At 51.5% G+C, this 27,080-nt stretch overlaps 5 protein-coding genes across 5 annotated transcripts; 3 read left to right on the top strand and 2 right to left on the bottom strand.

Moving 5' to 3' along the window:
• Positions 1 to 2,463: 2,463 nt before the first annotated feature.
• N7539_006312 (uncharacterized protein) lies at positions 2,464 to 3,757 on the top strand (the record flags this gene model as incomplete). Its single annotated transcript, XM_056935914.1, has 3 exons — positions 2,464 to 2,760; positions 2,841 to 2,974; positions 3,085 to 3,757. 3 exons carry the CDS (start codon positions 2,464 to 2,466, stop codon positions 3,755 to 3,757), a joined length of 1,104 nt encoding a protein of 367 aa, XP_056788838.1.
• A 7,485-nt stretch (positions 3,758 to 11,242) lies between these two features.
• Positions 11,243 to 11,846, top strand: N7539_006311 (uncharacterized protein; the record flags this gene model as incomplete). The annotated part of the gene is made up of 2 exons (XM_056935913.1): positions 11,243 to 11,435; positions 11,608 to 11,846. 2 exons carry the CDS (start codon positions 11,243 to 11,245, stop codon positions 11,844 to 11,846), a joined length of 432 nt encoding a protein of 143 aa, XP_056788837.1.
• Positions 11,847 to 13,126: 1,280 nt separating this feature from the next.
• Positions 13,127 to 14,608, top strand: N7539_006310 (uncharacterized protein; the record flags this gene model as incomplete). The annotated part of the gene is made up of 3 exons (XM_056935912.1): positions 13,127 to 13,398; positions 13,483 to 13,792; positions 13,880 to 14,608. The coding sequence occupies 3 exons, from the start codon at positions 13,127 to 13,129 to the stop codon at positions 14,606 to 14,608; spliced, it is 1,311 nt and encodes a 436-aa protein (XP_056788836.1).
• A 597-nt stretch (positions 14,609 to 15,205) lies between these two features.
• N7539_006309 (PE repeat family protein) lies at positions 15,206 to 20,464 on the bottom strand (the record flags this gene model as incomplete). Its single annotated transcript, XM_056935911.1, has 1 exon — positions 15,206 to 20,464. One exon carries the CDS (start codon positions 20,462 to 20,464, stop codon positions 15,206 to 15,208), a length of 5,259 nt encoding a protein of 1,752 aa, XP_056788835.1.
• Positions 20,465 to 23,747: 3,283 nt separating this feature from the next.
• On the bottom strand, positions 23,748 to 25,573 carry N7539_006308 (MFS transporter; the record flags this gene model as incomplete). The annotated part of the gene is made up of 3 exons (XM_056935910.1): positions 23,748 to 24,044; positions 24,124 to 25,133; positions 25,189 to 25,573. 3 exons carry the CDS (start codon positions 25,571 to 25,573, stop codon positions 23,748 to 23,750), a joined length of 1,692 nt encoding a protein of 563 aa, XP_056788834.1.
• Between the last annotated feature and the right edge of the window lie 1,507 nt (positions 25,574 to 27,080).

The following is a 27,080-nucleotide window of genomic DNA, read 5'->3' as shown; positions in this document are numbered from 1 at the left end:
CGGCGTCGAGGGACCCAAGGAGGTACCTCACAGATGACACTGATTGCAGCGAATGGTCAAGTACTCACTAGGCTCGTACTGTAGTCAGAAAGTAAAAATGAGTATGTGATGTAGCTTTCTTGTATTGTACCGTACGGTGTTCCCGTCGCGCCTCGCGGCTGAGCCGACTGTCTTCTCCACAGCCTGACTCGCACACCGTCCCTCCCTCAGGGAGCCTCATCCTGCCCCATTCTTCAGCATCCCACACCCGCAGATTGGGAATCATATTCTCGAGTCAAGACAATCGTCACACCCAAATCTTTGACAGGGACACAGGGCTCATCTTACCCAGGTCGATGTCCCCCCCCCTCCCCGATTGTCATTCTATTTCCAGAAGAATTCCTCCTAGTGTCCTCATTTCCGGCGCATCGGTAGCGAAGTTTGCGTTGGTTTTGAACCACTCAGAGCTCGATCTCAACCAACACCAGCACAAAAATACCACTAAGGATTTAGTCCCATTGCCCGTGGGCTCTCGCCAAAGGTGAGGCGTTCGGAGGGTTACAGTCTGCAGCAGACCAACGACCATTCCGGGAACTGCAAGGACTCAAGGAGTACCGTAGTATGTATTAGGACTAGAGACTAGTACAGTAGTAAAGGGTGAAGAGAGTTCATCTTCTCTCCCGGGGGCTCCTGGGAGCTCCTCTCGCACACCGTCCTCCAGAATGGATTTAGTGCACGTCAATCAATCGGCCAGCACACCAGTCATAGATTGACGGCATGGCTGCCCCTTCGACATACCCGATGAGGCCATAGGTCCAAGATGATCGACAATCATGAATTTTCCCCCAAGTTCGCTCCGTCATGTGTGTACAGTCGTACCTTGTACACTGGTACAGTCCCTCCAGAGTACCGTGAGCTCGGTATCTACGAGTCTCAACAGTGTGTCTCGAGTACCCATATCTCTCTACACCGTGTGCTTTGCGCCTCCAACCTGGGCGCCATCGATTCCCACCACTATAGTGCGCGCCCGATATGCTGGCTGGGCGTTACACAGGATTCTTGTCTGCGGCAGCGCTGTTGGCACGCCTCAGCCGCAACGTCTACCACCGACAGGCCTTGCAGTGAACCTTCCGTTCCGCCGTCGACCTGAGTGGTCCGCTCGCACAGCTAACCCGCTTGAGTAAGGATGGTCGTGGTGGCTGCTTTTCATCCTCATCCAACAACGTGGTGAAATGCTGAGTGGTTCGATGGTCAAATTGAGGTTCACTTCTGTGAAGCTAAAAGAAAAGGATCAAATGGGAAGAAATAAATTCAATCGAGGGTAAAAAGAAGAAGAAGAAGAAGAAGCAGAAGAAGAAGAAGCCCAAAAAAGAAAAGAAAAGAAACATTAAATGCAGAAAAAACAACCGTCCCCCCTGAAGAACACCAACGGTCGACCAGAACGAGTAATGATGACTATATCGGGGCCAAATCAAGGTACACATACGACAGTCCCATCTGTCAAGAGGAAGATTAGCATTCTCAGTGATGATCTTGTCTGTTTCATGTTTCCTTTGCTGGACAGTTTATTCGTCTCGATAATAATAGGATGGGCTCACGCCTGATCATCCCGAGCGATCACCGCCTCCACGCCCGTGCTTGGTTCTCTCTGATCTAAGGTTAGCAGGATAATTATGGGTATTATTTTTGGAACCCGGGGGAATTTACCCAAGTGACTCTGTCCGTCTAGCACAGGAGGAAACTGTTCACTGACTGGGGATATTGCCTGAAAGTACACTAGACTGATGCACGAGGGAATACTGGCCCACCATCAGCGACCCAGCTCCAGAAGAGTACGAGGTAGACAGTACCACTCTTACCCACGACGTTCGATCCGTGAGATGGGATCATTTCCGCTCCCTCGATATTATTACCTGATTTTTTTTTTCCAATTTCGAATTTTGGGGGGGGTTTTTTTTTTTTTTTTTAAAGCCCAGGCGCCTTTTTCACATACTCCCGTTGACCCGTCTCCACGCTCTTGTTGGAGGCTCTGATGGACTTAGCCCTCAATCTCGATTCGATTCTGGTTCCCCCTCCGTTTTCTTGTTCACTCGACAGTAAATCTCAATAATCGCATTTTCAGTCCCCTACCTCATCTTTCGACTCATTCGAACGCGGACAATTTTCGTCATTTCCCATTTCTTAAGCTTCCCGGTTTGGGAAAGCTAGCCATCCACACGGGAATCTGTAACAATAGCCCCCGCCGGTGCTATCAACGTGCTGCTTCTATATCAATCCAGTCTCCTCCGCATTTCTGCGCATTCTTCATCAGTTTCATCTCGACCGCCAACCCCATTCTAGATTCCTTCTCTGAATATTTCCAATTTTTGCATTGCGCTCGGTTCCTCGATTGACGCTCTCCACTCATCTGCACATACATACATATATACCTCCTCGTCCTTCCCGTTCATCACCTCCGCAGTATCTCCGCCAGTATACTTCAACATGACTCGATCATCTCAGCCCGCGCGAAAGAGCCACTCCCGCATTATCTCAGAGTCATACTCTTATGCCACTGTCAGGTTGACCACGCCTGCTACATCTGCATCATCTTCACCTGAACCTCATCTCGTCTCGTCCTCCACATCCGCCATGGCTGGTCGCCGAGGCACCATGCGCCGCAGTCCGCAGTCACAATCCGAGCTCCCCTTACCCATTACCTATACCCCTACCACCCACCGTATCAGCAAGGCAAAGAAGGGAAAGCGGGTACACGCTTGCGAATATCCTGGATGTGACAAGGTATGCGCCTCCTTCGGAAGGACTGAGATGATCGTCTGTATGTGCAAGCCGACACTGACGTTCCATTCGCCAACCTGTAGGTCTTCACCCGGGCAGAGCACCGCAGGCGACATGAGGTGAACCACAACCCAGAGGCCTCACACCGGTGTACATATCCAGGTTGCAAAAAGGCTTTCCACCGGTCAGACCTGTTAACGCGACACATGGAGAGACAGTGAGTTGAGAACCTCCATCTTCGGAACATCGTTGCGCATCGGCTTCCGTACCCTCCCATATGACTCTCACAGACCAGAACCCTAACTTGGCCCTTTCCGTGCACCACAGTAAATTGGAAGCTCAGTCGGAGCAACGCCACTGGACACCACCAGCTTCATCCGCGCTGCTCGACGATTCCGCCTCAGTCTCACGCTGCGTGTCCATGGACAGCCCCCAGATGCTCACCGGAACCCCGCCACAGTCGCATGCGATGTCGATTGGCACCATCGTGGCACCGGGGATTCACCCAGACCTCGCCAACGGCTGCTCATTGATGTGGAATGGCATTGACTTGCCGCTGCAGCCTCGCCCCACGACCAACCTGTTCCAAAACCTGCCCGAGTCCGTGGACGACAGCCCATTTTACTCCTCCCCTCCAGAGACCTGCCCCTCTCCACTCTCCGATGTGGCCTTTACAACGATGCCTTCCCAACCGGGCTCCATCTCATCAATCTCCTCGCTTGGCAGCTCTCTGCTGGATCAATACCCGAAAACCATCCTGAACGCCGACGTGACCTCGTCCCCTCAACAAATGCCCACTCCTCTCCGGTGGGACAATCCCGATGCGGGAATGCCCCCATCCCACATGGTAGCCATGTCGATGGAGGAGAGCCTGATCCAGCACCCTGCGCAATGTCACTACCCTTCTCCCTCCTGGTCTGGGACCGATTGCCTCTACGATGAGCAAGTACAGTCATTGACCCAATTTCAGCCCATAAGCTGGAAGCAATGGGACATGTGAGCAAAGGCTCTTTTTGTTCTTTCGAATCTGTTGCCTTTCCTGCTCTCTTTCTCTCTCTCTCTCTCTCTCTCTCTCTCTCTCTCTCTCTCTCTCTGTGCTTGGGAAATGAAATATACCCGCGCTTTGACGCTTCCCGCGGACGATCTGTTCGTCTTTATACGAATTCAACGACTTTCTTTTTATTTCTCTCCTGTTCAACAGCACAGCTTTGCATCATGACCACTAGCCGGGATTTGTATCCCAAAAGAATACGAGAAGACCTTTTTGTGAAGACCATTTGGTGTTTTTGAGTGATTTTGAAAAGAACCGTGTCCCCCAAGAAGCCCGACGGAGGGCACGACAATCCGCTGTCCGTCTTGATTTTTGTCCTGCAACCCAAAGCAGAATGTCAACGGATGACGAGCAAAGAGCAAAGAGCGAAGAGGGTTTAGAGCCAGTCTTGATTCGCTCCGTGCGCGCCTCAAAAGGCAAAACGAAGAACGCGCCGGACGATCTCTTTCCTCATTTGCGCCAAGCTTGGCTTGGCTTGTCCACTCTTTCCACGGATCTTCCGTCCAGCCATGGTCCACGAGGGTCCTCCGAGTCCGACAGGTCTGTAATGTCATAACGGGGGATTCGATCATTAGAATCATCCCGGGGAGGAGCACTTTCCAGACCCTGACCATTTTTCGAGTCTCGCAACTGTGATCGGTTGCCCACCTTGCAGTTTACACATCCAGACTGTGTGCGAGAGCGCGACCGCGGACCGTCATTCTCGGGGGGAGAGGCTCCGCTCTGAAGCAAGCGGCTCCACCGTTTCGAGGCAAGTGGATAAATTCACCAATGCCCCGAAAGGAAAGATGTTTAGGCGGATTCAGATGGGCACTGATCCGCCGAATCAACAAGCCCTTGTCCGCTGTGTTTCTACTCGTGATCTATTTGGAATCTCCCTTGGTCCGTACTTGGTTTCTGCCATGTGTGCCATTCTGCGGGCAAATAGATTTCCTTTGGTGTGGTACGATTATTTGATATGCTTGAAGAATTTTTTCTGGTGCTCACTGTTTAGTGGAAGCACTTTTTCTTGGTTTGGTTTGGGGGGGGTTTTTTCCCCCCTTTCTGTCCTGTTTAGCAGAGAATCTCCTTTGGCGTGGCTCAATTGTCACGATCATCCAAGGGTCTCCCAGCCGAGTTGACCCTATTCTCTCGTTCATGTCGTATATACCCCCTTCGTTATTGGGGTCTTGCTTGGCTTTCAAGCGAATCGACATTATCATCTTCACCTTTACCACCAGTGCAATAGCATTATATGTACAAATCGTCGTAACTCACACTGTACGCAATCTTTCGCACTGACACTTCAAATGCTGGATCATTTTCCCAACTCACCAAGGCCCTCTCTGAAGGTCAATTAAATACATTCGTTCCGTAGGTCAGTACCTAACTGACCCCTCTCAATCATGGCACGGCAGGCACACCTTCTATGATAGCCGAGCCCTGGATAGCTACTGCAGGTAACTCGAAGCTTCAAACCCCCAAAATCCCGACACGGAAAACGGTCCCTCTCCGATTCATTCATTCACCAGAGTCATGAACCGCTTAAACATTCTCCATCAAAAAGCCAAAAAAAAAAGACTGCCCCAATCCCAATCCATCAAGGGACTCCTCTTCCAAGCGACTCCCCCGTCGGAGGCTCCCCGGAAGCGCCGACCCACAGAGCCGCATAGCGTTGGCGGTGCCCACTCCGGGCCTTGTCGCTCCACTGTTGATGGGGACTTGCCAGCAAACACAGAGCGTGACTGGAGATTGGAGGAGAAACTAGCAGTTGAAGTACCTCGTACTCACCCCGAGCTGCCTGTCCGTCCTGCTCAATGGGATTTTTGGGGAAGTGGTCTGGCTAGAACAGCGAGCAGACATTCTGAGCATGAGAGATTGAGGTAGGAGAAGCACAAGCCCACGCGTACTGCTACTACTAAGTTCTAACTCGTTCTTCGGCAATTCCTCGGCCCTTCCACGTGCGGGTAGTGTACTGGCAGTGGTACTCTGGCTAAGTGAGATGAGAGAAACCACCAACGTACCGACTACTGATGTTGAAGGACCTTGTTTGCGAGTCGAACGCAAATCTGACTTATTCGAGGAACCTTTTTCTTTTTTGGGTCGTTCAATATGGCTCTTCGATTTATGATAGAATTCCCCGTCCTATTAAGACAGGATCATTCCAACATTGAAGAAGTTAGAACGCCCTGAGGCTTCTGTTTTCCAGGTTTAGATCGCTGTTGTAAGACATATGGTACTCCATTGTAGTCACACACGAGGCGTCGTCCGTACGGTGTACACTTTATAGTAAATCACCTTGTCGTATGCTGTTGTGCTCTCAAAGGCTCAATTGTAAAGGCTGCTAGCGGCAACATTTGCACATCATACTGTATGAATTCTCGGACAAAGGATCGTTATACTTTGCCCTTACTGTCCACTCCGACCCAGGCAGATCCTCTTTGCCAACGGGCGACGGTCGGCCGTCCGGGCAAGCGGCGCCACCACGTGTCAGAGGCTCCGAGTAAGCCCTTAGCTACTGTATTTTTGATTATCGAGTGAGAAAAACGTGGAGTCTGCTTTCCACCGCAGCAGCGCAGGTGAGAGGCGCCTGGTAGTGGGACTGTAGTTCCAAATTCCAATTACTGGAAATGGCAGTTGAATCGAGTCTCCATCGGTCAGGATCTAGACAGGGCAGCTCAAGCTCCGATGGCCCTGTTTATCCGCGTGAGAGTGCTTTGGACTCAAATTGCATTCCACCGTACCCGGGGAAATGGATGCAACTCTTCGGGTTGACAGACGGCGAGGATGGTTCTGAAGATCAATCATAAGCAGCATCTTCTTGAGCTCCTTCTCTATTTGTCCAAGCTTATTTGCCCCCAGCGGGCGCTGTCAGGGCAGCTGCTAGGTTTTGCAGATGAAGACCATCATGTGGATGAGCTATGGCTTAGACCAGACCTGTGTAAGGTTTATGCTGCACAATCGTACTCTTTATGTTCTCAGACATTCCCCAAACTAACTTCCCAGACGCATCCTCCGTATACTGGCAGTGTCGGGCGGCTAATGACCCGTGGACGGACATGATCCACTTCAGTTCCATCGCAAGGCGAGCGTTTCTTGCTGCATTCAGAGGTACGCCAAACCGAGTGGCCATGTGACTGACTCACCCGAGTCCTGACCACGGTCCACCACTGACCACTTTAAACCAAGCAAGACGGACCCTGTGAGTACTAGCTAGTAGCGACTAGCTGCACAACACTGACCACAGTGCTGTCGGGAATAAGAACAATCTCTTTGGATCGCGACCACTCCCCCTGAAACCTGCATGCCAAGCAACACAACCATGGCCTAGCTTCCTCTGTCGAGTCGTGAAGGCCCTCCCAGAGATTGGCCCCGGCCACGCTTGCATAGCCGGTTCCCGGCCCTGCGAGATTTAAGATTACAGTGAGACCTGGGCGACCGCCGAGGAGGTGTGTGTGCCCCTAGTTCGATAGAGTGTCCAGTGTCACTACCCAGTGTCCGGTGTCCAGTGGTTCACTGCAAGCTTCAAAGCAACAAGGCGCACAGTCGAGTCGTCGACAGAAAAGACGGCACGAGACAAGACCTGGAAAGAGACGATGGCACTTGGACCAAGACTTTGCAGGCAAAGACGGGAACCCCCAACTCGATACAGTAGTAGTGCTGAGGTACTACTACTGTACTGGAGTAGTTCAATGGTCCCGGGCCTTAATCTTCCTCCGATCGGCCGAAGGCGAAGGGGAACAAAAAACTCAAAAGGGCAACTTGGTCACTGCGCTTCGCCTCGCCTGTGAAGGTGGGTTTGGTTTTCCGTCCATCGGATGGTATGAACTTATGAAGTGACGATGATTCCAAATCCAGATCCCACCTGGGCATCACTGACCACATGGTGATCTGCTACCTCAAAATCGACCTTTTGGGCAGTCGTATCCGAAACTTCTGCCAGTCATATGTGACGGGCCGATCAAGACTTGGAGAATCATCCAACAGTAGCAGGACTGAGCACGAGTCGGTTGCATCGTCCACAATACGATGCACTGATGAGTCACGACTGGTCCATCGCTCGACCCGCTTTTTCTTTTCTGTTTCTGTCGGGCGGACTTTTGTCGGGAGTGGACGATATTAAAAAAGCAGTGTGAGCGATCACGAACGTCTAGGGTTTCATATGGAAGGCTGGAAAAAGCCGGCTTAGGGGAGAAGCCTCACCAACAGAAACGAGATAGGACAGGACCATGGGAATTGATCTGGCATCAGCTGGCACAAGCTATTCTCACGGAACGTGCCCCTGGAATATCAACAGCGCAAAAAGCGCCGCCTACCGAGCTAGGCAATCGGTCCAGCAACGGCGTGCTTGGCTCGACCCCTATGAACAGGCTCCTTCAATTTTGAGATCAACCCCCACGAGTCAGGGCCGAAGGGCAAGGTGGGTAGCGTCTGGCTGTCGTGACTCGCAGCGGCACTCGCTCTTCTTTGGAAATGATGGATAGCAGTACACAACTACACATCTCATTCTCGGCAGCTCCGTCGGCTCCGAGAGCAAGATTGCACTCAATGCTGCCGCGTTTGGTGAATGTTTTGAGACACCACTAAGGTCGGTTTGGCAGGAACTTGCTGCTCAACGAGAGGGCTTGTTACGGAAGCGGGCTATCTCATTCTCTAGTATCTGCAGTACAACCTGCAATTGGTGATTGCTTTGCTCGATCCGGACTCTGGGCTCAGCGTTCCTCCATTTCTGTTTGATACTACTGACAATGCTTGGCACTTTGGGCATGGCTTCTCTGGCAGAACACTGCCCGGTGGGTATTGTGTAACAACGTGGTCTTCAATTACATACTTCCAGCTATGAGGTCAACGCCTTCACGCCGTCCACACGATACTTTACGAATCTGACAGTCAGATTTCAACCAACTTCTAGCCGTCCTAACCGTTGTTGCCGCCCGTGCGACTTGGCAACGGCCCCCTGACTTCATCAGAACTCTGTACGTGGATCTAATTGAGTTTTCCAAGGCCGTGTGGCTCGCTGTTGATGGATCATCATGCGCCCAACCACCCAGACACATCGCACTCCTCGTCTCAAATAGGTAAACGGTGCATGCAATGCTAGGATGTTGAAACTGGGGGCCCACTCGAGCACCGCATGGGAATTTTAATTCAAGATCCGTGGACTTTTCCCCCCTCTTTGGCCTCCGTTTCCACTTTTTCTTTCTAATCGTCTCAATCTCCAAGCACTAACTGTGGAGAGAAGTCTGTGAGCCTTCTTTTTTCTCCTCTTTTCTTGTCTGCTGCAACTCAACTCGTCTAGTCTAGTTCAATCTCGCTCCACTTCAGTCACATACACTCTAGCCATCTACTAACCAAAGAGACGACTAGCGCTGAAGATCGACATACCCATTAGGCAGCTCCTCAACCCACTCACCCCCTCTCACCATTCTTCAATATCCATGCTGGCGATTCCTGCCATAGAATGTATAGCCGAACATGGGGACCCTGGTTAAAGCCTGGGCCGTGGAGCATAACCTGCTTCCTGTTCCGGTGCGGAGGTGCAACAACCTCTTGCTTTTATCAATGACTCTGGTAACATCAAAAGGCCTTTCAGGCGTAGTTTCCTAGTACACTGGAAAGGGTGGATCGGCATGGTGCGCAAGTCACTTAACATCGGTCCGTTGAACGAGCCTGTACCATGTCATACTAGCCATCCGACTAAAGTGGTCTTGGGACTGAAATTGTGCCTCGTCAGAGGCCACAATAACATTTTAAATCCTATACGCCGAGCCCGCATCGTAGCCAGCATCGTAGCCAGATCCGCACCAGCATCGCAGCTAGCATCGCAGCTAGCATCACAGCCAGGAACACAGTCAGTATCGCAACCAGATCCGTAGCCAGTATCGCAGGTGAATGGTTTCGATGCTTTCTCTGCCTGAACTTTTGTCAAAGCTAATATAGCTGGGCATATAACATCGCTTTCTCAACCTATTTGGTTATTCCAAGGCAAAGGAGGAGATACCAATCATACATTAACGAGCTAGCAAAAGTCTCAGGCGAGTAGAACTTGAGGTATACAAACAGCCCTACCATACTGCAAGTAGTATTCAACCTTAGCGGTTAATTATCTTCGCCGTTTACCCGCCTAAACCGCCTTTAACCAGCCAGGAGGATCTCTGGGCTGGTGGTATTTTGCCTGGGATTCATAAATCTTTCGGGCAGTAGTATCGTAATCTTGGATGGATCTGGCAAAGCTTCACAGCCCTGGAGGGTCCTTCAAATCATTCAGATGACGGTCCACAGCCTCTGATTAATGGAGTTACTTTGAGAGCCATTCTCATTCTCATAGCCATCTTTGATCCCGAGCTAATTTGTGCCTTGGCCAACTGCCTATAAATTCCACGGTTGAATAGAAGTATAGTGCAATGTCCCTGCCTTTACGGGACGGCTACAAAGCATCGCCCATTTCCTGCGACAATGAAGGATTCAAGTTGCGCTCATGAAATCAATGATTTTCCAGTGAGACAAACGTTTCCCCTCCAAGGGCGCCCAGAGACCAGAAATAATCGATACTACATGAATGGAGAACTACCACAAACCCAGAGGTTTGACTGTGAAGAGCAAATTTATCTGTTCATTGAAGAAGACGTTGACGATTTCCCTGCTCTTAAGAAAATCAACTGTTAAATACAATCTATTTAAGCGGGTTGACAACGCTCAATGTGTTGAATCTTCTGAGAGCCATGGCGAGTATTCTGTCTCACTTAGTGGGTTAGTTTATGAGAACTCATCATGTTGTACTCTGCTCGTTTTTGTAAATATGGGAAGTATTGAATATCGTCTTTCTCTGTATTTCATGTCCTTGCTATTCGGCTGATTGTGTGACGCTCTAAGCTATAAAGAGAACTTAAGTCAAATAACATAATTTCATTAGTTTTTACCCCCCTCTCAATAGCTTGTCGAGCGATGAGCTGTTGTGATAGAATGGATGAGTTTTCCGGCGAGTGTTCCGATACCTGTGATTGAACTACGACAATGTCAGTGGTCGACGACCTAAATACTCAATAGAAACCTAAATGACTCTTTCAATCATACAAGCAATCTCTTTATTGAACAAGGATGAATCCATATGCAAGGTACGGACCGTCGGAAGGACTTTAAAGAACCTGAGTATGTAACCCATTGAGGCCGGAAGAAAGTCCCGGGACATCCACCGTGTCTGACAGTATGATATCATTTGATCATAAAATGATCGTACGAAGCGGCATATTCGCACTCAAGCCCGCTCTTTAAAATGTGTGGGGGGATCAAAGAAGCTTTGAATTATCACTGAGTAAGGATCAAACGGCTTTTAACCATTCCTCGAGCAACGGATGATAAAAAAAAAAGTGTTGCTTCTTCGATGGACGAGCACCGTATATCCGTCTCTTCAACCGCACTCACCATCACCACCAATCCTGAATTCGAGTAGAGGAGATGTCAGAGACTACTTGGCTAAAAGCCTATCACATTGTCGCTGAAAACCTGGAATCAAATCCGATAGCAAAGCTCGGGGAACATGCCTATAGACTGGCTGCCCATCGAATCATCTCCCCAAGCGTTCTGCGTGAGCTGCCATTCACATTCCAAGGATGGGGAATCTGGGCCTGGACAAAAGTTCCACCTCTGGGTAAGTAATCCACGAGATGGCCATTTTTTATGATAGACAAGTAACAACGTCCGATGTGACTTGGGCGTCAAGTGGGCTCGATGGCAGCAGGAGCAATCATATTCCAAACAGTTCTCGGGATTCTGAACGTTGGATTCGGGCCTTTTGGAATTGTCGCAGGTCTGATCCACAGCATCACCAGCCATCATTGCATTGTTGAACTGCTTGAAGCTAACACACATGACACTCGCCACAGGATCTCTGGCAGCAAAATTCCAGTCTGTAATGTACGGTGCATTCACACCCGGAGGGGGAATATTCGCGACCTTGACTAGCCTCGGCATGCGCGGAATTCTTCAGCAGGCGGTTCAGAGTTTTGCTTTACCACTAGGATCCGCAGCTGCTGTGGTGACAGCGTGGCTGATATTTTGACATTCGAAAGCGGTCATCGGCCTAATACTGCAAGATTGGATATGGTTGGGAAATCTTGTCTACCATCCGGTAGCTCGAAGCTGGTCCAGGTTGGCAGATCCTGGTTTAGATGAGAATGCGCATCGTATCAGAAGGCTTGACCAAGCGGTGTTGCAGTTCTTGTGAAAGCGCATGTCTGAAGCACATGTGGACGGACAGAAGAGAAGGAATGATACCGTGGGGGGTTCCCTATTTGGTTCTTGACGCACCTTTCTGCTACAGTATTAGGATAAATGAGACATGCGGGCCATTGGAATCCATTTAGACTGGGGTCCTGGGCATTGATCGACTCAGCTACGGAGCGAGGTCACGTCGGCTCACGATTCTTTGCTCAGGGTCCATCATCTCCCCAGGTATTGCACGTCCAACATGGTGTCCTCGCCAGCGTCGTTGTTCGCACATGCAGTGTTGATGCGAGTTTGGCTAGCTGTCAAGACGGAGACGAGGATGTAGCGTAGCGCCACTGAAGCGGGAGTAACATGGAGCGACAAGTGGAAGTTATGGAATTGCTAGCTCTGTCCAGATTCGGATCTATCCTGCCCAGGGAAAGATAGAACATGACGCTTTGAGTTCGAATCGTGCGGCTAGAGGGCTGGACAGGGTAATGTTCAGGGTCACACTTATGCCAAAGCACACAGCTGATGGTCAAATAAGCTGACCCAAAGGAGGTTAATCAAACTGCTATACTATAGTCATTGAATGAGAGTCGTCTTTCAGAGATAATCAAAATACCTGCCATTCTCTTGGCAAGTCGTCTATCAGGAGTGATCTCAGCTGTCTCGTCTTGTGCGTCAAAACCGGGTCGATAAGAGATAAGAGATAAGAGATAAGAGGGAACAGCGAGCAAGTGCGGGGATGTCATCATCAACCCCAACCTTGAACCTCGACCATACAATTCAACTTGTCAACCTCTTTCGAACCCCTTCAAATTCATCGTAGCCTGCTTTATCGGGCCCAAGGATTGTGCGAGTACTAAGATCTGACCTGATATGAATCTTTATATGCTTTGACCTCAAAGTCTCTTTCAGCTTGGTCTAGGTCAGTTCAATCTTGAAAGTCATCCGACACGGAAGATCGTCTCCGTGCTCCACAGTGTCACGGTCGTCCTCCCAGCCTGCTCAGGACAGATCCACCTGGCGAGTGAAAAACCTCGCCAGCCAGGCGTGCCACAGTCTTATTTTCATGAATGATAGCAGTCGCCGGATCTCATACAGTCCACTGATGGCGGAAGCAGCGTGAGAATGGTGGTATTCGTCGACTTAGAAGATTGCAATGATGCCTTCTCCGAGAAGCATTACGACCAGCATGCTTCGCCATTTTCTTTGGAAAAGCAACCAGCACACGGAACAAAATTAAATTCCGCCGGGATCATCATACGTGCTACTACTCCATCTTTTTCCGTTTCTCCAAGAGATAATATCAACGGGAACGTGAAGCCTACAGCGCCCGGAAGTTATGCCTTCGTCACCAATCAGAATCGAGGTGCCTTTTCGGCTGCGCTCAGCTGCTATCCGTATGTAACTTCCCCCCTCAACAGAGACCCCATTCCCAATCTAGTGATTCCATTTGCTGATATGAAATTCTCTCTTTGAGCCAGTATTGTCAAGGCCATCGCTCGTGCTATTGACCTAAACACCCTCCATGCCTTGTCGCGGACGTGTCGCCAATTTCATGTTAATCTGGCCCAGTTCCGACATCAACTCATCCGGGAAACTTTGCGTTGCGAAAATGAGTTTATTGAGACTGTGGCGGATATGCTGGAGGCGGGGGCCAACGTCCCCAACAGTGTCAAATCGGTGCTCCGGCTGTTGAGTCAGAACAGCCATGAAGCGGGCAGGATCTCTCGCGGCAAGGTGGGCAAGTGCGCACGGGACATGGTGGATGAGTGTAGGCGCTGCCACAAGATCGTATGCAGGGTATGTCCCTTTGCATTACCCGCCATATAATCATCTCACATCTGTAAGGAAGAAGTCAAAGCTGACGTTGCAAACCAGAATTGTACGATAAAGCCCCCATCTCAGTCTCATATCAAGGGCCGTATCCGCCGCCTCTGTCGATACTGCTGTAATGCGCCACTTTCTATGCATTTGCCAAACGGATCTGTTCTCCCAGAGCCTCGCATGACTGGTGAAATACTTAATGTCGCAGCAGAGCTCTCGCGCATAACAGGAATATGCAATTGCAGAGACGCGGTATGGTTATGCCAGCAGTGCGGACAGACGCTACGGAGCGACGACACCACCTATCGAAGGGTTTGGGACTGGAGGACCCGATATAGCACATATCTTGGCGGCGGGCTCGGCACTGGCATTGGTGAGGGAAGCCAGGGCGTGAAATGCGGCCGCGGACAAGCTTGTCTCGCGGCAAAGGAAATCGAGCTTGAGGTTGACTGTGAGGTAGATGAAGGTGTCAGTGACGGCAGTAGCTCAAGTTATAGTCCGCCTGGCCATACATCGCATCACCACCACCACCACCATCATCATCATGACCAAGTCCTAATTGAAAGTCATGACGAAGAACCAGGCTACTTCCGACAGGAGATCGTCGGATTGGGCGGACTTATGAAACAAAAGGCCAAAAAGCGGGTGCTCGTCGGTGCCTGTGTGGTCGAATACGAAGATGAACGAGAAACTGGCAAATATCTTGAGCGGGAAGAGCTTGGAACCTACAGAGCATGGTGCAATTGGTGCTCGAGGGTAATTCCAGCGAGGAATGAGCTGTAATCATCGTATCCTACATATGGCCCTTTACGATCTTGTATAACCTGTCCTCGCGGTGGTAGTTTCACCATACTCGCGGATATTTGGGCACTTTTTCTACATAGCGTCTCTGCGAGCCGTGAGATCGATTCGTACCATCCACTCACGAATATGCAATCGAGTACATGAATTGTTCTGGTCCTAAAATTTGTGCTTATTTATGCACTGATCTCCGGTGCTGGTATGTCTTTGGAATAAAAAGGTAAGGAAGTATTCTCTTTGAAAGGGTTACCCCGCGGACTCATTTGTCCGGTCGGAAAAAAAATGTATCAATTGTCTGAGTAGTATAACAAGAAGGAAAGCAAATGAAAAAAATTGTCTGACAGTCTTGGATCAATAAAGAGGAAGCCAGTCTCATCGTACGAATAAAAAGACAGGACTCCAGGAATGCGCGCTTCTTCATGCAACTTTCACATCAAAATTCTGATAACACATATCTTGAAAACATTGTCTCGTAATCACCACTCTTCATACGTGATTCACCGTTCATCTTTCCTTCTTCTCGTTCATGTGGGCACAACTCGAGCTCATGATCACCGAAAGATACTCCCGAGAGTGTACTTAGTGAGCAGTGATGGCTCGTAGGAAGCCCTTGAGCTTACTCTGCTCCCGCGGCGGGGATTCGTCACGCTTGTGGCGGCGATGAGCCCGAGCCTCCTTGTCTTTGCTGCTCTGATGTGGACGGCGAGAACCCTCAGCTCCCTTCTCTCGCTCACGAGTCTCACGGGGCTCACGCGGTTCGCGGGTTTCACGACTTTCGCGTGGTTCGCGAGGTTTTCCAACCTCAGCTTCCACTGAACTTCGTCGCCGACTCTTCTTCTCCTTGACAGCATCGTCTTCACGTCGTGAGTGAGATTTCTCGGATCGTCCACTGCTTCGTTTTTCTTCGTTTGACGAGCGCTCATGATGACCACTACCATGGCTCCGGGTCGTAGAAGAACGTCGTGGCTTCTCCGGAGCAGGAGCGGCGGATTTGGAAGTTCCGTTGGGTCGCACGATGATTCCGTTGGTATTGGCGACGGGGGCGTTGCTCATGTAGCGCAGGAAGGCGCGAGGTTTGGGCGCAGAAGTTGATGCGTGTTTCGAAGAGGCCGTGGTAGGCTTCGACGATGATGTCTTCACTGCCTTGCTTGGTTCGGCCTCAGAAGATCGACGCTTGGACGTGGGCTTCGATTTGACCTTGGTCTCAGGGACGGCCTTGGCTTGAAGTGGTGGCTCAACTGGTAATTCTGTTTCGGTGACAGCAACAGGTGGTGCTTTCTCTGCTACCATCTCGCGCTTTTCCCTGGTGGATGAGCTTCGAGATTTCACGGACTTTTCCGAAGACGGAGCCACGCTGCGCTCCTTTTCTTCAGCCAAAGCCTGCTGTTTCTTCAAATTGATCGCTTCTGCCCTCTTCTTCTCCTCGTGCTGCTTTCGAGCTTCCTCCAAGGCTTTCGCCCATCGGTTGGTGAAGACACCGCGCTCGCTCTTCTGACGGGTGAGCTGGTCTTTCTTCTGTCCATCTGAGGAAGTCCTAGAATTGCGTCGCTCGTTCTCATTGCCGGGACGCTTCTTACGTCGGCGTGAGTTGTGTCGTGCGGCCGAGTCTCCTACCGGTAGTTCAGATGCCTCGGCAAACAAAGCCTCTTCATCGTCATGAGAGGGCCCAGGCGCATCATCTCCAGGGGGAATATCTGCAGCAACGACTTCATCCACAGAAGGAGCCGAATCACTTGGAGTTTCGGTTGTCTCCACGGGAGGTTCTGGTGCTGGCACGTCCTCCTCGGGCATGGCGCGAACAGCTTCCTCCACCACCGCTGCCTCGCTCACCTCCTCCTGCACTTCTGCTAGCTCAGACACCGGCTCGTCCACCGTAGCCTTAACAGAAGCTAGGTCGGGGGCCGAGATGTCAGTAGTCGCCTCAACGGGAGTTTCCACAACAACTGCTTCCTGTGCAGGTGACGACTCTTCGGGCAATGAGGCTACTGGAGGTTCGGCTTCTTCTAGAGACGCGGACTGCTCTTCAGTTTCTTGCGCAGCAGGAGCAGTTTCTGGCTCAGAAACGGGAGCTTCAACCGAAGTGAACTCTTCGACTCCAGGACCTGGTGCAACCGAGACCGAGACGGGGGCGATGGCCTCTTCAGCAACAGGCTCCTCAGCAACAGGCTCTTCAGCAGCAGGCTCTTCAGCAGCAGGCTCTTCAGCAGCAGGCTCTTCAGCAGCAGGCTCTTCAGCAGCAGGCTCTTCAGCAGCAGGCTCTTCAGCAGCAGGCTCTTCAGCAGCAGGCTCTTCAGCAACAGGCTCTTCAGCAGCAGGCTCTTCAGCAACAGGCTCTTCAGCAGCAGGCTCTTCAGCAACAGGCTCTTCAGTTACTGGCTCTTCAGTTACTGGCTCGTTAACTAGGCTTTTGGTCGACTCGTCAACACCAGAAATCTCGACAGGGCTTTCCTCAGGAGAAGCTTCAACACTATCGACAGGAGGAACCATATCAGCAGGCGTGCTTGTCGCAGGGTCCTCAGTGGTGTTGACAGCTTCTTCCTGTTTTTCTGATTCCGTCTCGACTGCTGATGATTCCTCTCCTGGCGGTGATATCTGAGTCGCCGCGACATCTTCCGTCGCTTGAGGCGCCCCAGTCGCTTCAGACTCCACAGACGTTGAGAGTTCCTCGCCGGCGGCCTCATCGGAAGCCTCTGTCACTGCAGGCTCTGCAGACTCTAGAGACGCGGGAGGCTCCTCTGCTGCTGGCATCTCTTCTTCCTTTGCAAGCTCCCCGACCGGATCCGCGGCCAATGTGACAGAAGCCTCTGAAGCTCCCGCAGGCTCCTCTGCTGCAGGTTCCTCAGGCGCATTGGACTCATCCGTTGCTGTAGGCTCTGCAGACGCTGGAGCTTCCTCCGCCACTGGGAGCTCTTCCTGCTTTGAAAGCTCCTCGGCCGACTCAACCGATGCTTCCTGGGCAGCTTCATCTGTCGCAGGCTCAACACTCGCATCTGCCGCAGGGACTTCCGATGATGCAATTTCCGGTTCGGGCGCTTCATTGCTCACTACTTCAGGTGCAGGCTCTTCCACTGCCGGCATAGCTTCTTCCTCGCCATCAACCGGTGCTTCGATCAATTTCTCGATCTCCGAGGGACCTGCCGATTCAGTGTTCTCAGCCTCTACAATTTCAGCGCCCTCCTCCTCCGCTGGCTCAGCCGATTTCTCTTCTGGTCCTGCCTCTGGAGTGACATCAGCCAGCGCAGGGGTTTCCTCTGCAGCTGCCGGTGTGACCTCCTCAGCAAGTGCAGAGTCGGTCGTCTCAGCGTTGTCGCCTGTCTCAGGCTGAGCAGAATCCTCACCGGGAGCTGGATTCTCATCCTTCAAATCTGCAACAACACTAGCAGGAGACTCATCTTGAACAACAGTTTCATCGTCAGCTGCTGCCTTGGGCTCTTCAGCGTTGACATTGTCATCAGAAGCGAGCTTGTTGGTCTCTTCTCCAGCTTCAAGATCCGCTGTAGGCTCGGGGATTGGTTCCTCGACAGGCGGTGAGGGCGTTGGTTCCGGCTCTGGCTCAGGTTCGGGAGCCTGGGAGTTCTTGCCCTTCTTCTTCTTGTCTTTCTTCTTTTTCGACTTCTTGGAAAATGAAGCTGAAGATAGGTCTTCGGGCTCTTCAACAGGCGGGCTTGCTTCTGCAGGCATGCTCTCATCAGCCTCAACTTGCGCTTTTTCGCTCTCGACCGGCTGACCCTCGGCTTCATCTTTGACATCGGGGATGTCAACACTCGGTGCCGAAACTGGTACTTCCGGATCGGTGGCATCAGCTTCAATCGCTTTGCTTTGATCTTCTTCTGTGGCATCACTCCCAGTCACAGCAGGTGTCTCGGCGTCAGTCGCGCCAGGTTCGATTGGCTTGCTTTCTGTTTGGTCTCCAGCTGCCGTAGTCTCAGGCGTTTCCGATTGGACTGGTGTCTCGACATCAGCCTCAACGGTATCGGCTGGTGGTTCGTCTGCGGCCCCAACTTCGGCTTCAACTTCGGCTGGGGCTGGCTGCTGCTCAGTGGTATCATCAGGAACCGACTCATCGGCCTGAGGAACGCTTCCCTCAATAGCTGTTGGTTCTTCTACACTGGCTGATTCGGTAGACACGCCCTCAGCCGGTGAAGGAGTCTCGTCCTGAGGGGGAGAGTCTTCTGCCTTCTTTTTGTTCTTCTTCTCTTTTTTCTTCTTTTTCTTGGAAGACATAGTTGGAGATTCTTCGACTGGCTCTTCAGAAGGTGGACTTGTCTCTGCTGCAGCAGTCTCTTCAGCTACAGGTGGATCATTCGCAGCTTCGAGTGACTGATCTCCGGCCTCCTTTGTAGGTGCAGGTTCTTCTGTGCTTTCAGGCTGTGCTGACACGTCGGCATCTCCCGTGGCCTCGTCGGCTGGCTTGGTTTCAGCTTCGTCTGCGACGACTGGCGACTCTGCAGCTGCGCTTTGGTCTTGTGCTTCAGTGTCCTCAGGCTGTGCGGGAATCTCGACATTGGCGACTGTGTCGTCAGCGGCGGGTGGCTCATCCACTGGCGGTACCTCTGCCGGGGGTTCATCGGTGACAGCAGAAGTCTCCTCTGGCGCGGCAGACTCCTCTGCCTTTTTCTTGGCGTTTTTCTTAGCGTTCTTCTTGGCGTTCTTCCTTGCCTTGCCTGATAGAGCTGGAGCTGCAGGTTCTGGTTCTACCGGTTCACTCGGTGGTGAGGGCGCCTCCGGGGTCGGGCTGTCATCGCCGGTGGGGTTGGCTTCTGTAATGTCGGCCGACTCGGACTCAACTTCACCTCCACCCGCGACGGGAACTTCAGCATTGGCTGCATTATCATCGCTGACATTCGTCGTATCACCCTCGGGTGTTGGTTCACCAGAAGCTGTTTCGATTGGAGCGGCTTCGGGGGATGTATGAACGTCTCCTTGTGATGGAGGGTCCTCGGACTGGGTATCCCCCTCCGCTGGGCTGTCATCGGAAGGGCCTGACTCGGCCACGGCTTCTTCAGCCGAAAGCTCTTTGGCGCCACTGTCCTCCGTGGACTGAGCCTCTACCGCATCTTCGGCGGCCTGCTTGGCGGCTTCCTCCTTTTCGGACTCTACGCCGTCATGTCCAGCTTCAGGGTCAACTGGTGGAAAATCTTCGTCTACCAGTATGTTAGTCTGAGGGCATAGAAGAAGAGCAAGCAGATGGGGGATAGTAGTACCATTGCCTCCATTCTCGTCGCTGGGTGGCTTAACTGCATCGGCTTCCTCTGTCGGGGCAGCGCTTTCGTCGCCCTTTTCCGGCTCTGTAGCTTCCGCAGCGGGCTCATCGACGGCTCCCTGGGGAGCTTCTTCGGTCTCTGAGCTCGCGGGCTGAGCCTCGGGGTTGGGTGTGTCTCCGGGCTCGACCTGGGCTTCCTCTTCTGATGCGTTTGATGCTTCAGTAGATTTGTCCTCAGCAGATTTGTCCTCAGCCGGAGATGTCTCAGCTTCAGTTGGCTCTGTGAAAGCTTTAGCGAATCCATCCTTAGTCGCAATGGTAGGTCCGGGCCCTTTGACAGGTGATATTGCGTCTTTGTCAAAGAATTCGATATGCTTACCTGCTGGCTCTGCTGCCGCTGGGATTCCTTCTTGAGGAGCTGAAGGCTCCTCTGGCTTTGCTTCATTTGTTGGTTCGGTAGCACTGGGCTCAGCCTTGTCCTGAGCATTGTCTTCCGTCAGATCATTTTCGGTTGCGACCATGGGGTAGTAGGTATATGTATAGCCATCATCTCGATCAATGGTTCGATATTGCGAGTTGAAAGATTGGTATGAATATTGAGGGAGCTCTGCGTACTTGATCTTGAACTGGCTCATCTTCGAGGCCTGCGGGAGCCGACCCGATGGCAAGCTCGTCCGGGGTATCTCCTGACTCTTGAGGTGTGTTGTTGATACCGACGGGGAGTCGATTATTATTGTTGTTGTTGTTCTTGTTCTTGTTCTTCTTCTTATTACCTTTGCCAGCCATGTCCTCGGATCAATGACGTATCATAGATTGGGACCAACAAATGGTGATGCTGACTGGCGCGTGATGCGCCTTAGAATGGAACAATAAGGACGTGACAAGCCGCTGTCAGGCTTCGGATGCAAGGTAAAGGGGGGTCTCGGTTCAGGAATGAAACGACAAGGGGGAATCTAGTAGATTCAACAAGAGACGAGAGAATCAAACGACAGCAAGACCAGGGCAGTGTACAACGTATTAGAGGATCGAACGGGGAAATAAGGATATGCTTGTTCTCGGCTGATCTTGAAGGAATGGTATTGGGCGGCCATCGTGAGGCAGCGTATAATCGTTTGCCATCCAAGGGGAGAAGCTTATGGAGACGACCTGCTACACTGCATGATCGGGCTCTGAACGTCATATGTGTATAGCCTTCATGTTTGTTGCCATTGGACCACGTCGCCTTGGGTCCATCGCATCGGTCGTCCATATCTGGCTGGGACGACTGAAAAGTAACCTACAAGACTCGACTATGGCAATGTGGGAGCTGCACGAGCTCCACTCGGAGGAGATGCTGCAGGCGGAAGCATCGCATGGTCGACTAAGATTGGGGATTGAATGGCGACACAGTCAGGATAGGAAAGGGTTTCATGCAATTCCATGGAGCCATATGGGTACGACGCATACGTGGGGTGGGGATTGTAGCCACCAGGGAAGCTGGCCCTGAATTCAGATCCGCTGTCTTGCCTTCAGCAAGAAATTGGCTTGACCCTTGTCGCGTCCCTCTACCATGCGAGAAGTGACAGTCGACTGGCCGCGTGGGGTGTGTTCAATTGATCTTTGACAGCATAGTGGGGTCAACCGACGATCTGATTCACCACTACAGAGTACAGACAGTACCTAGTCCTACTACCTGAGTAGCACAACTGCAAAGTCGCTTTGCAGCCGGTGAGGGGAGTCCAGTCGATACTGAACCACCAGCCTCTCGGCCAAAGTGAAGACGGGAGCTCGGGCGCCCGCCCTGCAACGCCAAAGTGATGCGGTAAAGAGCTTCCAAGTGTGTGCCCAACGAGGACCCGGCAATGGCGGCAAATAGGATGCAGGCCCGGCGCCTGTGGAGAAGACAGGAGAAGCCTTCTCTGCATCTCACCCAAATTCGCGATAAGTAATGTCCATGCTCGATGGATCGGATGGAGCGAACCAGGAATCAGGATGTTCTCGTAGGGGAATGTCTGCTGGTCCGCGGCTTTTCCAGATACTCCCGGGTCCAGACAGTATCACAGGCGACAGTAGGTACTGAGCGGTCTATGGAGGGTCCTCAATCCACGAAGGGAAATGGACGGGGCGGGTTAGGAGCAATTGAACTCCACTCTTCGACACCGACACTTCACCTTAGGCCGGTCTCCAGCCTCCAGCAAGCCTGAGAGGCAGGCATCATCATGCTTCACAACCAAGGTTGTTCACAGCAAGGGCGTGGATTCAAGAGAACTGACTCGGTGATCGGAATGGGCGAGACTGATTATGCATCGATCTTATGCAGCAATGCGGGAAGGAAAGCCTTGACGGTGGGATGGATGGGACGGGGGATCTGTGAATGATGCCTTGCCTGGTGGATCAGGTGATCCCCCTCGCCGCCGCCAGTTGTCCGACAATTGACTAACCAATACAAGGTCTCCTCCTCGCCGCATCATCTTTCGGACTTGCGGTCGCCAGAGAAGTAATCGGATCGCGGGTCAATGAGATTGCAATTCGGGCTTAAGGACCAGACTGGACCGACAGAGCCTGAGAGCCTAAAGGGCCTCGTCAAGAACTCGCGCCTTATTTTTGGCATGTCGCGATCTCGAAAGAGCTGCATGCATGAAGCGGAATCCAGCCCAATCAGCATACTCATGCCCACTTGCCCAGTAGTGAGACTTAGCGGCTTGTTCTGCGTTTCAACACCCAGTTCATCAATGTTCATCCCATGGCTCTCGCAACGGCGCGACCCGAGAGCGACCCGAACGCCTTCCAGCTTTGTGGACGAGCGCCTTGCTGGGTCTGGCAGAGTGTTGTACCATCATTCAAGTCTTGAGTCCTACGCATCTTTTCAAGTCTCCAACTTTGGGTCGCAATAATGGTCCACTGGTTATAGCCGAAGATCAAAGCATCCTGCAACGGGCAGGAAACCCCTGCTGTGATGCCTCATTATGGCTCACCGGAAGATGGTGAAACGTAGTCAGGCTAAAACCAAGTAGGTAGTAGTATACATGTAGTTATTTAGTACCTGAGGTACTAAGGCAGTTACTAAGAAGGACAGTAGTTAGTTTGTGCTAGAGAATACAAGTATACCTCGGGAATTTGTGTCGCTCGGCTCGACCGAGAAAGGCGTGGCTCCAGTAATATCTTTGACGATCAACAAGACTACATCGAACAGGACCGACTTTCAAGCTACCTTCGGCCCGATTCCCCTCAATCTTACCTATCTAGGTAGAATCAACCTGAAACTGAGCTGCCGAGTCAAATTCCATGAGTAACAAAGCCTCAGATGGAAATTGAACCTAGTTTCATGACCTGTTTCGCAGAAATTGATTCAACACTTGGCCTGGGAGTCTAGGCAAGCTCCGATTTCAGCGTATCAGTTACCAATGTGCAGGGTAAAGTTGAGAGCAGAACCTTCCGTCTGTCGGTGCAATGAGTATATGTAGGGAGACCAAACATGGGGATTGCATGTCCTGGTGATCAGACTGCGTCCGGATCAGAAGGGCCTTGCAGGCTGCCCAACTTCCTTTACCCTTCATCAAGAAGGAAGATGGATTTACAAAAGTAACGTGTTTGAGGCCGTCAATTCGATCGGGTATGATATGTAGTGGCAGAAAAGTCCCAGTGTGGGAACCGACAAAGGCAGTAATGGAACACGCAAACCCCCGCCCCCCCCCCCAAAAACAGAACACAGAATAATACTTCACTAGGCCATGCAGAAAGTGATATTGATAGAATAGACATGAGTCCAGAGAGTGAGACCAGCAGCACCAAAGAATGTAAATCATGTGTCGCGTTACCTTGATCAGTGGATGAACAGCCCGGAATCAAGCATGACCGAAATGAGAACCATGACCCATGTCCTGGAAGTAACGGATGCCCTTCTGGGCTTGAACACAACTAAAGCAGAGCAGAAGCAGGTCATTTCATTCGAGCGTCCATGATCTCTCTCCAGCGAGGACCAAAGGCACGCATCAGAAAAATGACCGAGCTGCTTGCAAAGCCAACCAGCCCGAGGATGGTGAAAAGCCACCCGTTGCCGATGCCACTGATCACGGGCGCTGTCACCAGTGAGCCGACGCAAGAGAAGATGTTGCGCACAAAGTTGTTCAAAGCAACTCCTTCCGATGATTTCTTCGGCATAAACTCAGTCAACATGGTAGTCACCATACTAAAAATCAGCATGGAACCGATGCCAAAGAAGAAGTTGGCAATCATCTAAAGTCAGTCACCAACTGAGTCAGCACGGAGACTCACTGGACTGGTCGAAGGTGGCAAGGAAACTTCTCATACATACCGGAACTAGCCAGTATGTGCCCTTGTCGACAGTCCACCCATACCAGATGAGGGCGGCTGGGTAGAGGAAGGCTCCAAGCAAAGCATTCTCGCGCATCCGGTCTTCGGGGCGGAATACTAGCCTCCCCTTGTCGTCGTACCGGTTTGCCTTTTTGGCCTCGCGCTGCATGATGCTGTCCATCCATCGGCCACCGAACAAGCTCGCAACCACATACCCGATGGAATTTGGAATATAAAGCAGACCGATTATAATCGTACTGAAATTGTATGGTGCTTTGCCGAATGTTCCTTCAATACTGACATTCAGGACATAGAGCGAGCCGAAAGCAATACTTGCGTAGTAAACGCTCAGCAGCACTGGAATGAATCGCAGATAAAGAACAATCTTCAAAGGATCAAGAAAGATCATTTTGAGCGTCTTCAGCCAACTCGTTGTGATTCCCAGTACCTGTCGTGAAGACACGCGGCTCAGCGTACGAGCCGTGGGCAGCGAGTCGGCTTCCGTTGTCTCCGGGAGTACAAGCTTCCGTACCACGAGCGTTTCGGGCAGGGCAAACAAGATAAAGACCAGCGTCAGGGCACCATAGCCGGCAAGAAACCACATGGTACTCCTCCAGCCCCAACGATCAGCGAGAAGTCCACCCACAATGGGGGCAAATAGCGGTCCGCAGAGTGGCCCCAAGTAAAAGATGCCCATTGCACGACCGCGCTCGCGAGGCTCCCATAGATCAGCGATCGTTCCGGCGCCCACTGCTTGAACAGAAGCGGATGCACCACCGCTCAACATGCGCATGACAATGAGCATGGCGATCGACTGAGAGATGGCACAGAGGCAGTTGAACAGCACGAAGAGCGCAAACGAAGCCAAATAGATCGTTCGTCGTCCAAGTCGTTCACTGAAGGAAGACCACCAGAGAGGGAAAATCGACATACTTAGCATATACAAGGCAATTGACAAGTTGGTGATGGTCGTCTTCGTATGCAGCTCCTTGGTCACCTGGGATAGGGAAGCTAATTGACATGATTAGGGTATGTGACCAGCCATATGAAGAAGCGAGTGACTCACGGAAGAATATAGATGAGCCCATTGGGGCCGTGGCACCTGCGACAGCCACGATGAAGGTGATGAACCATTTGAGCTTTCGAGAATAGGTCTTGGGGTTCTCGATTTCCGCGACAAGAGTCACTTGGGCCAGGAGGCCTCTGCGCTTCGAGCGTGGTATCTTGACTGCTGGACCCAGCTCAGTGACCTGTCGTGTCAGCGGCACCGGCGGCTCTTGTGACCCTTTTTCATCATCAAAGGGCACCGACGCGTTGTTGCATGAACTGGGGCGAGCAGCATGGATTCCCGGGGGTATGTCGTTGGCTTTATATGGATGTGCTCCGTCAAAACTTGACGATGGGCTTGGAAGGGGCGGAAAGGGTTCAAGGCCCTCGTCTGGAGACGTCATCTCGGCTTCGATACTGATTTCCAAGGCGGTTTCGATGCACAACTTCCAAGGATCAGTCTGATGGGTAACCGTTCAACGATCGGAGATCTCGGATTTCACAGCAACCTGCAGTCAAAGGCTGAAAGGTCAAATTTGTCGCTGATTCGACTCTGTCAACTTAACAATATCAAGCACAGATATGGACTATTCTTCCAGTATGCGTCGAGCAATAAAGATCATATCTTGCAATAGTCGTCAGTTCATGGATGACATTAGATAAAACAAAGACCGCCGAATACTGAACCGGCTGCCGATGTCAACAAGCATTCCGCCAATGACTACCCTACGTAGTCGCAAGGATCGTGCCTACCTACTGCTCTCCTTGTGGCTCCTTCCTCAAGTCGCAGTCACTGAAAGGCTGACGTAGGTCGATTATCACAGATCGAGACACTTAGTCTCTCGAGCCCCCGATGCTTATGCCAACAAGGCATGCGAACCAGAGACACGCTTTGCTTTGTAGTGCACTCTTCGAAACGGACGGTTGCATGGGTATTATTATCTGATTGAGAATTGTCGTTGCAATCAATCAGCATAATCACGCTAATTTTCCGACTGCATTCGGAAAGCCGACAACGACCGATGATCTCCGAGTCATGTAGCGCTTTTTGTTTTCCTTACGCAGTGCGCTTAATATTTTTATGTCCGCCACGGACACTCATTCGATCTTAAAGAGGGGGGTTGATTAATCAGGTAATGGATCGTGCGCTAGTCGATACAGAGTCAATGTGCCGCTTTTCCGTCGGCAACAATACGTGGGCGGGTACTGCCGATGAGAGACTTGGAAATGCACTCAACTGCGATCCATCAGTTCAATCGATCAATCAGTCGAACAGCAAAGATGTGACTAGACAACATGCCTATACAGTTATGCTGAAAAAGATATGCTGGCCATATACACAAACATTTGCGTCGGAGCTCGTGGCTCTTCTCCCGCGATTGACAAATGAGTCCAACTAATCTTGGTGCGTATCTTCAACTGAAGACTGAAGTGTGACATCATCTGCCAGTACCGCAAGCCATGCGGCGTTGTGAGCAGCTACCGCCCGCTTATCCGACTCATATGTTTTGACATACTAGGAAATCTATCCACCGAGTTCGTTCAAGCTGCGACCTTCAACGACTTTTATTTCAATTTTCAATTCAACGTGGAAGCTTTCGAGTGTCCACTTGCCACTGCGGCACCGGTGCACCCTACCTGGTCGGGCTATCGGCCATCGATTGCTGAGTCATTCGAAAGGGCCCGCCTCGGCCCGAAGTCCCTCCACGATGTGGGGTAGACAACCCATATTATTGCTTCTGTCGTTTCGAGGTGTTTCATCCGGCATTGCTCCAATCGACTGTGTTGTTTGAATCAGTGCGTCGGCGCAGTCGCCCTTCAATCTCTTCTCGAATGCGTAAGAGGCTCTTGACAGCACATTGTATCCAGAAGCTCACTACGCGGGCGATTCACCACACAAAACTACTATCC

This window comes from Penicillium diatomitis (assembly GCF_028827545.1).
Source record: "Penicillium diatomitis strain IBT 30728 chromosome Unknown utg000008l_segment0_segment0, whole genome shotgun sequence".
Lineage (NCBI taxonomy): Eukaryota > Fungi > Ascomycota > Eurotiomycetes > Eurotiales > Aspergillaceae > Penicillium > Penicillium diatomitis.
Note: the sequence above shows the minus strand (reverse complement) of the source record. Positions and strands in the feature narration are given on the sequence as shown.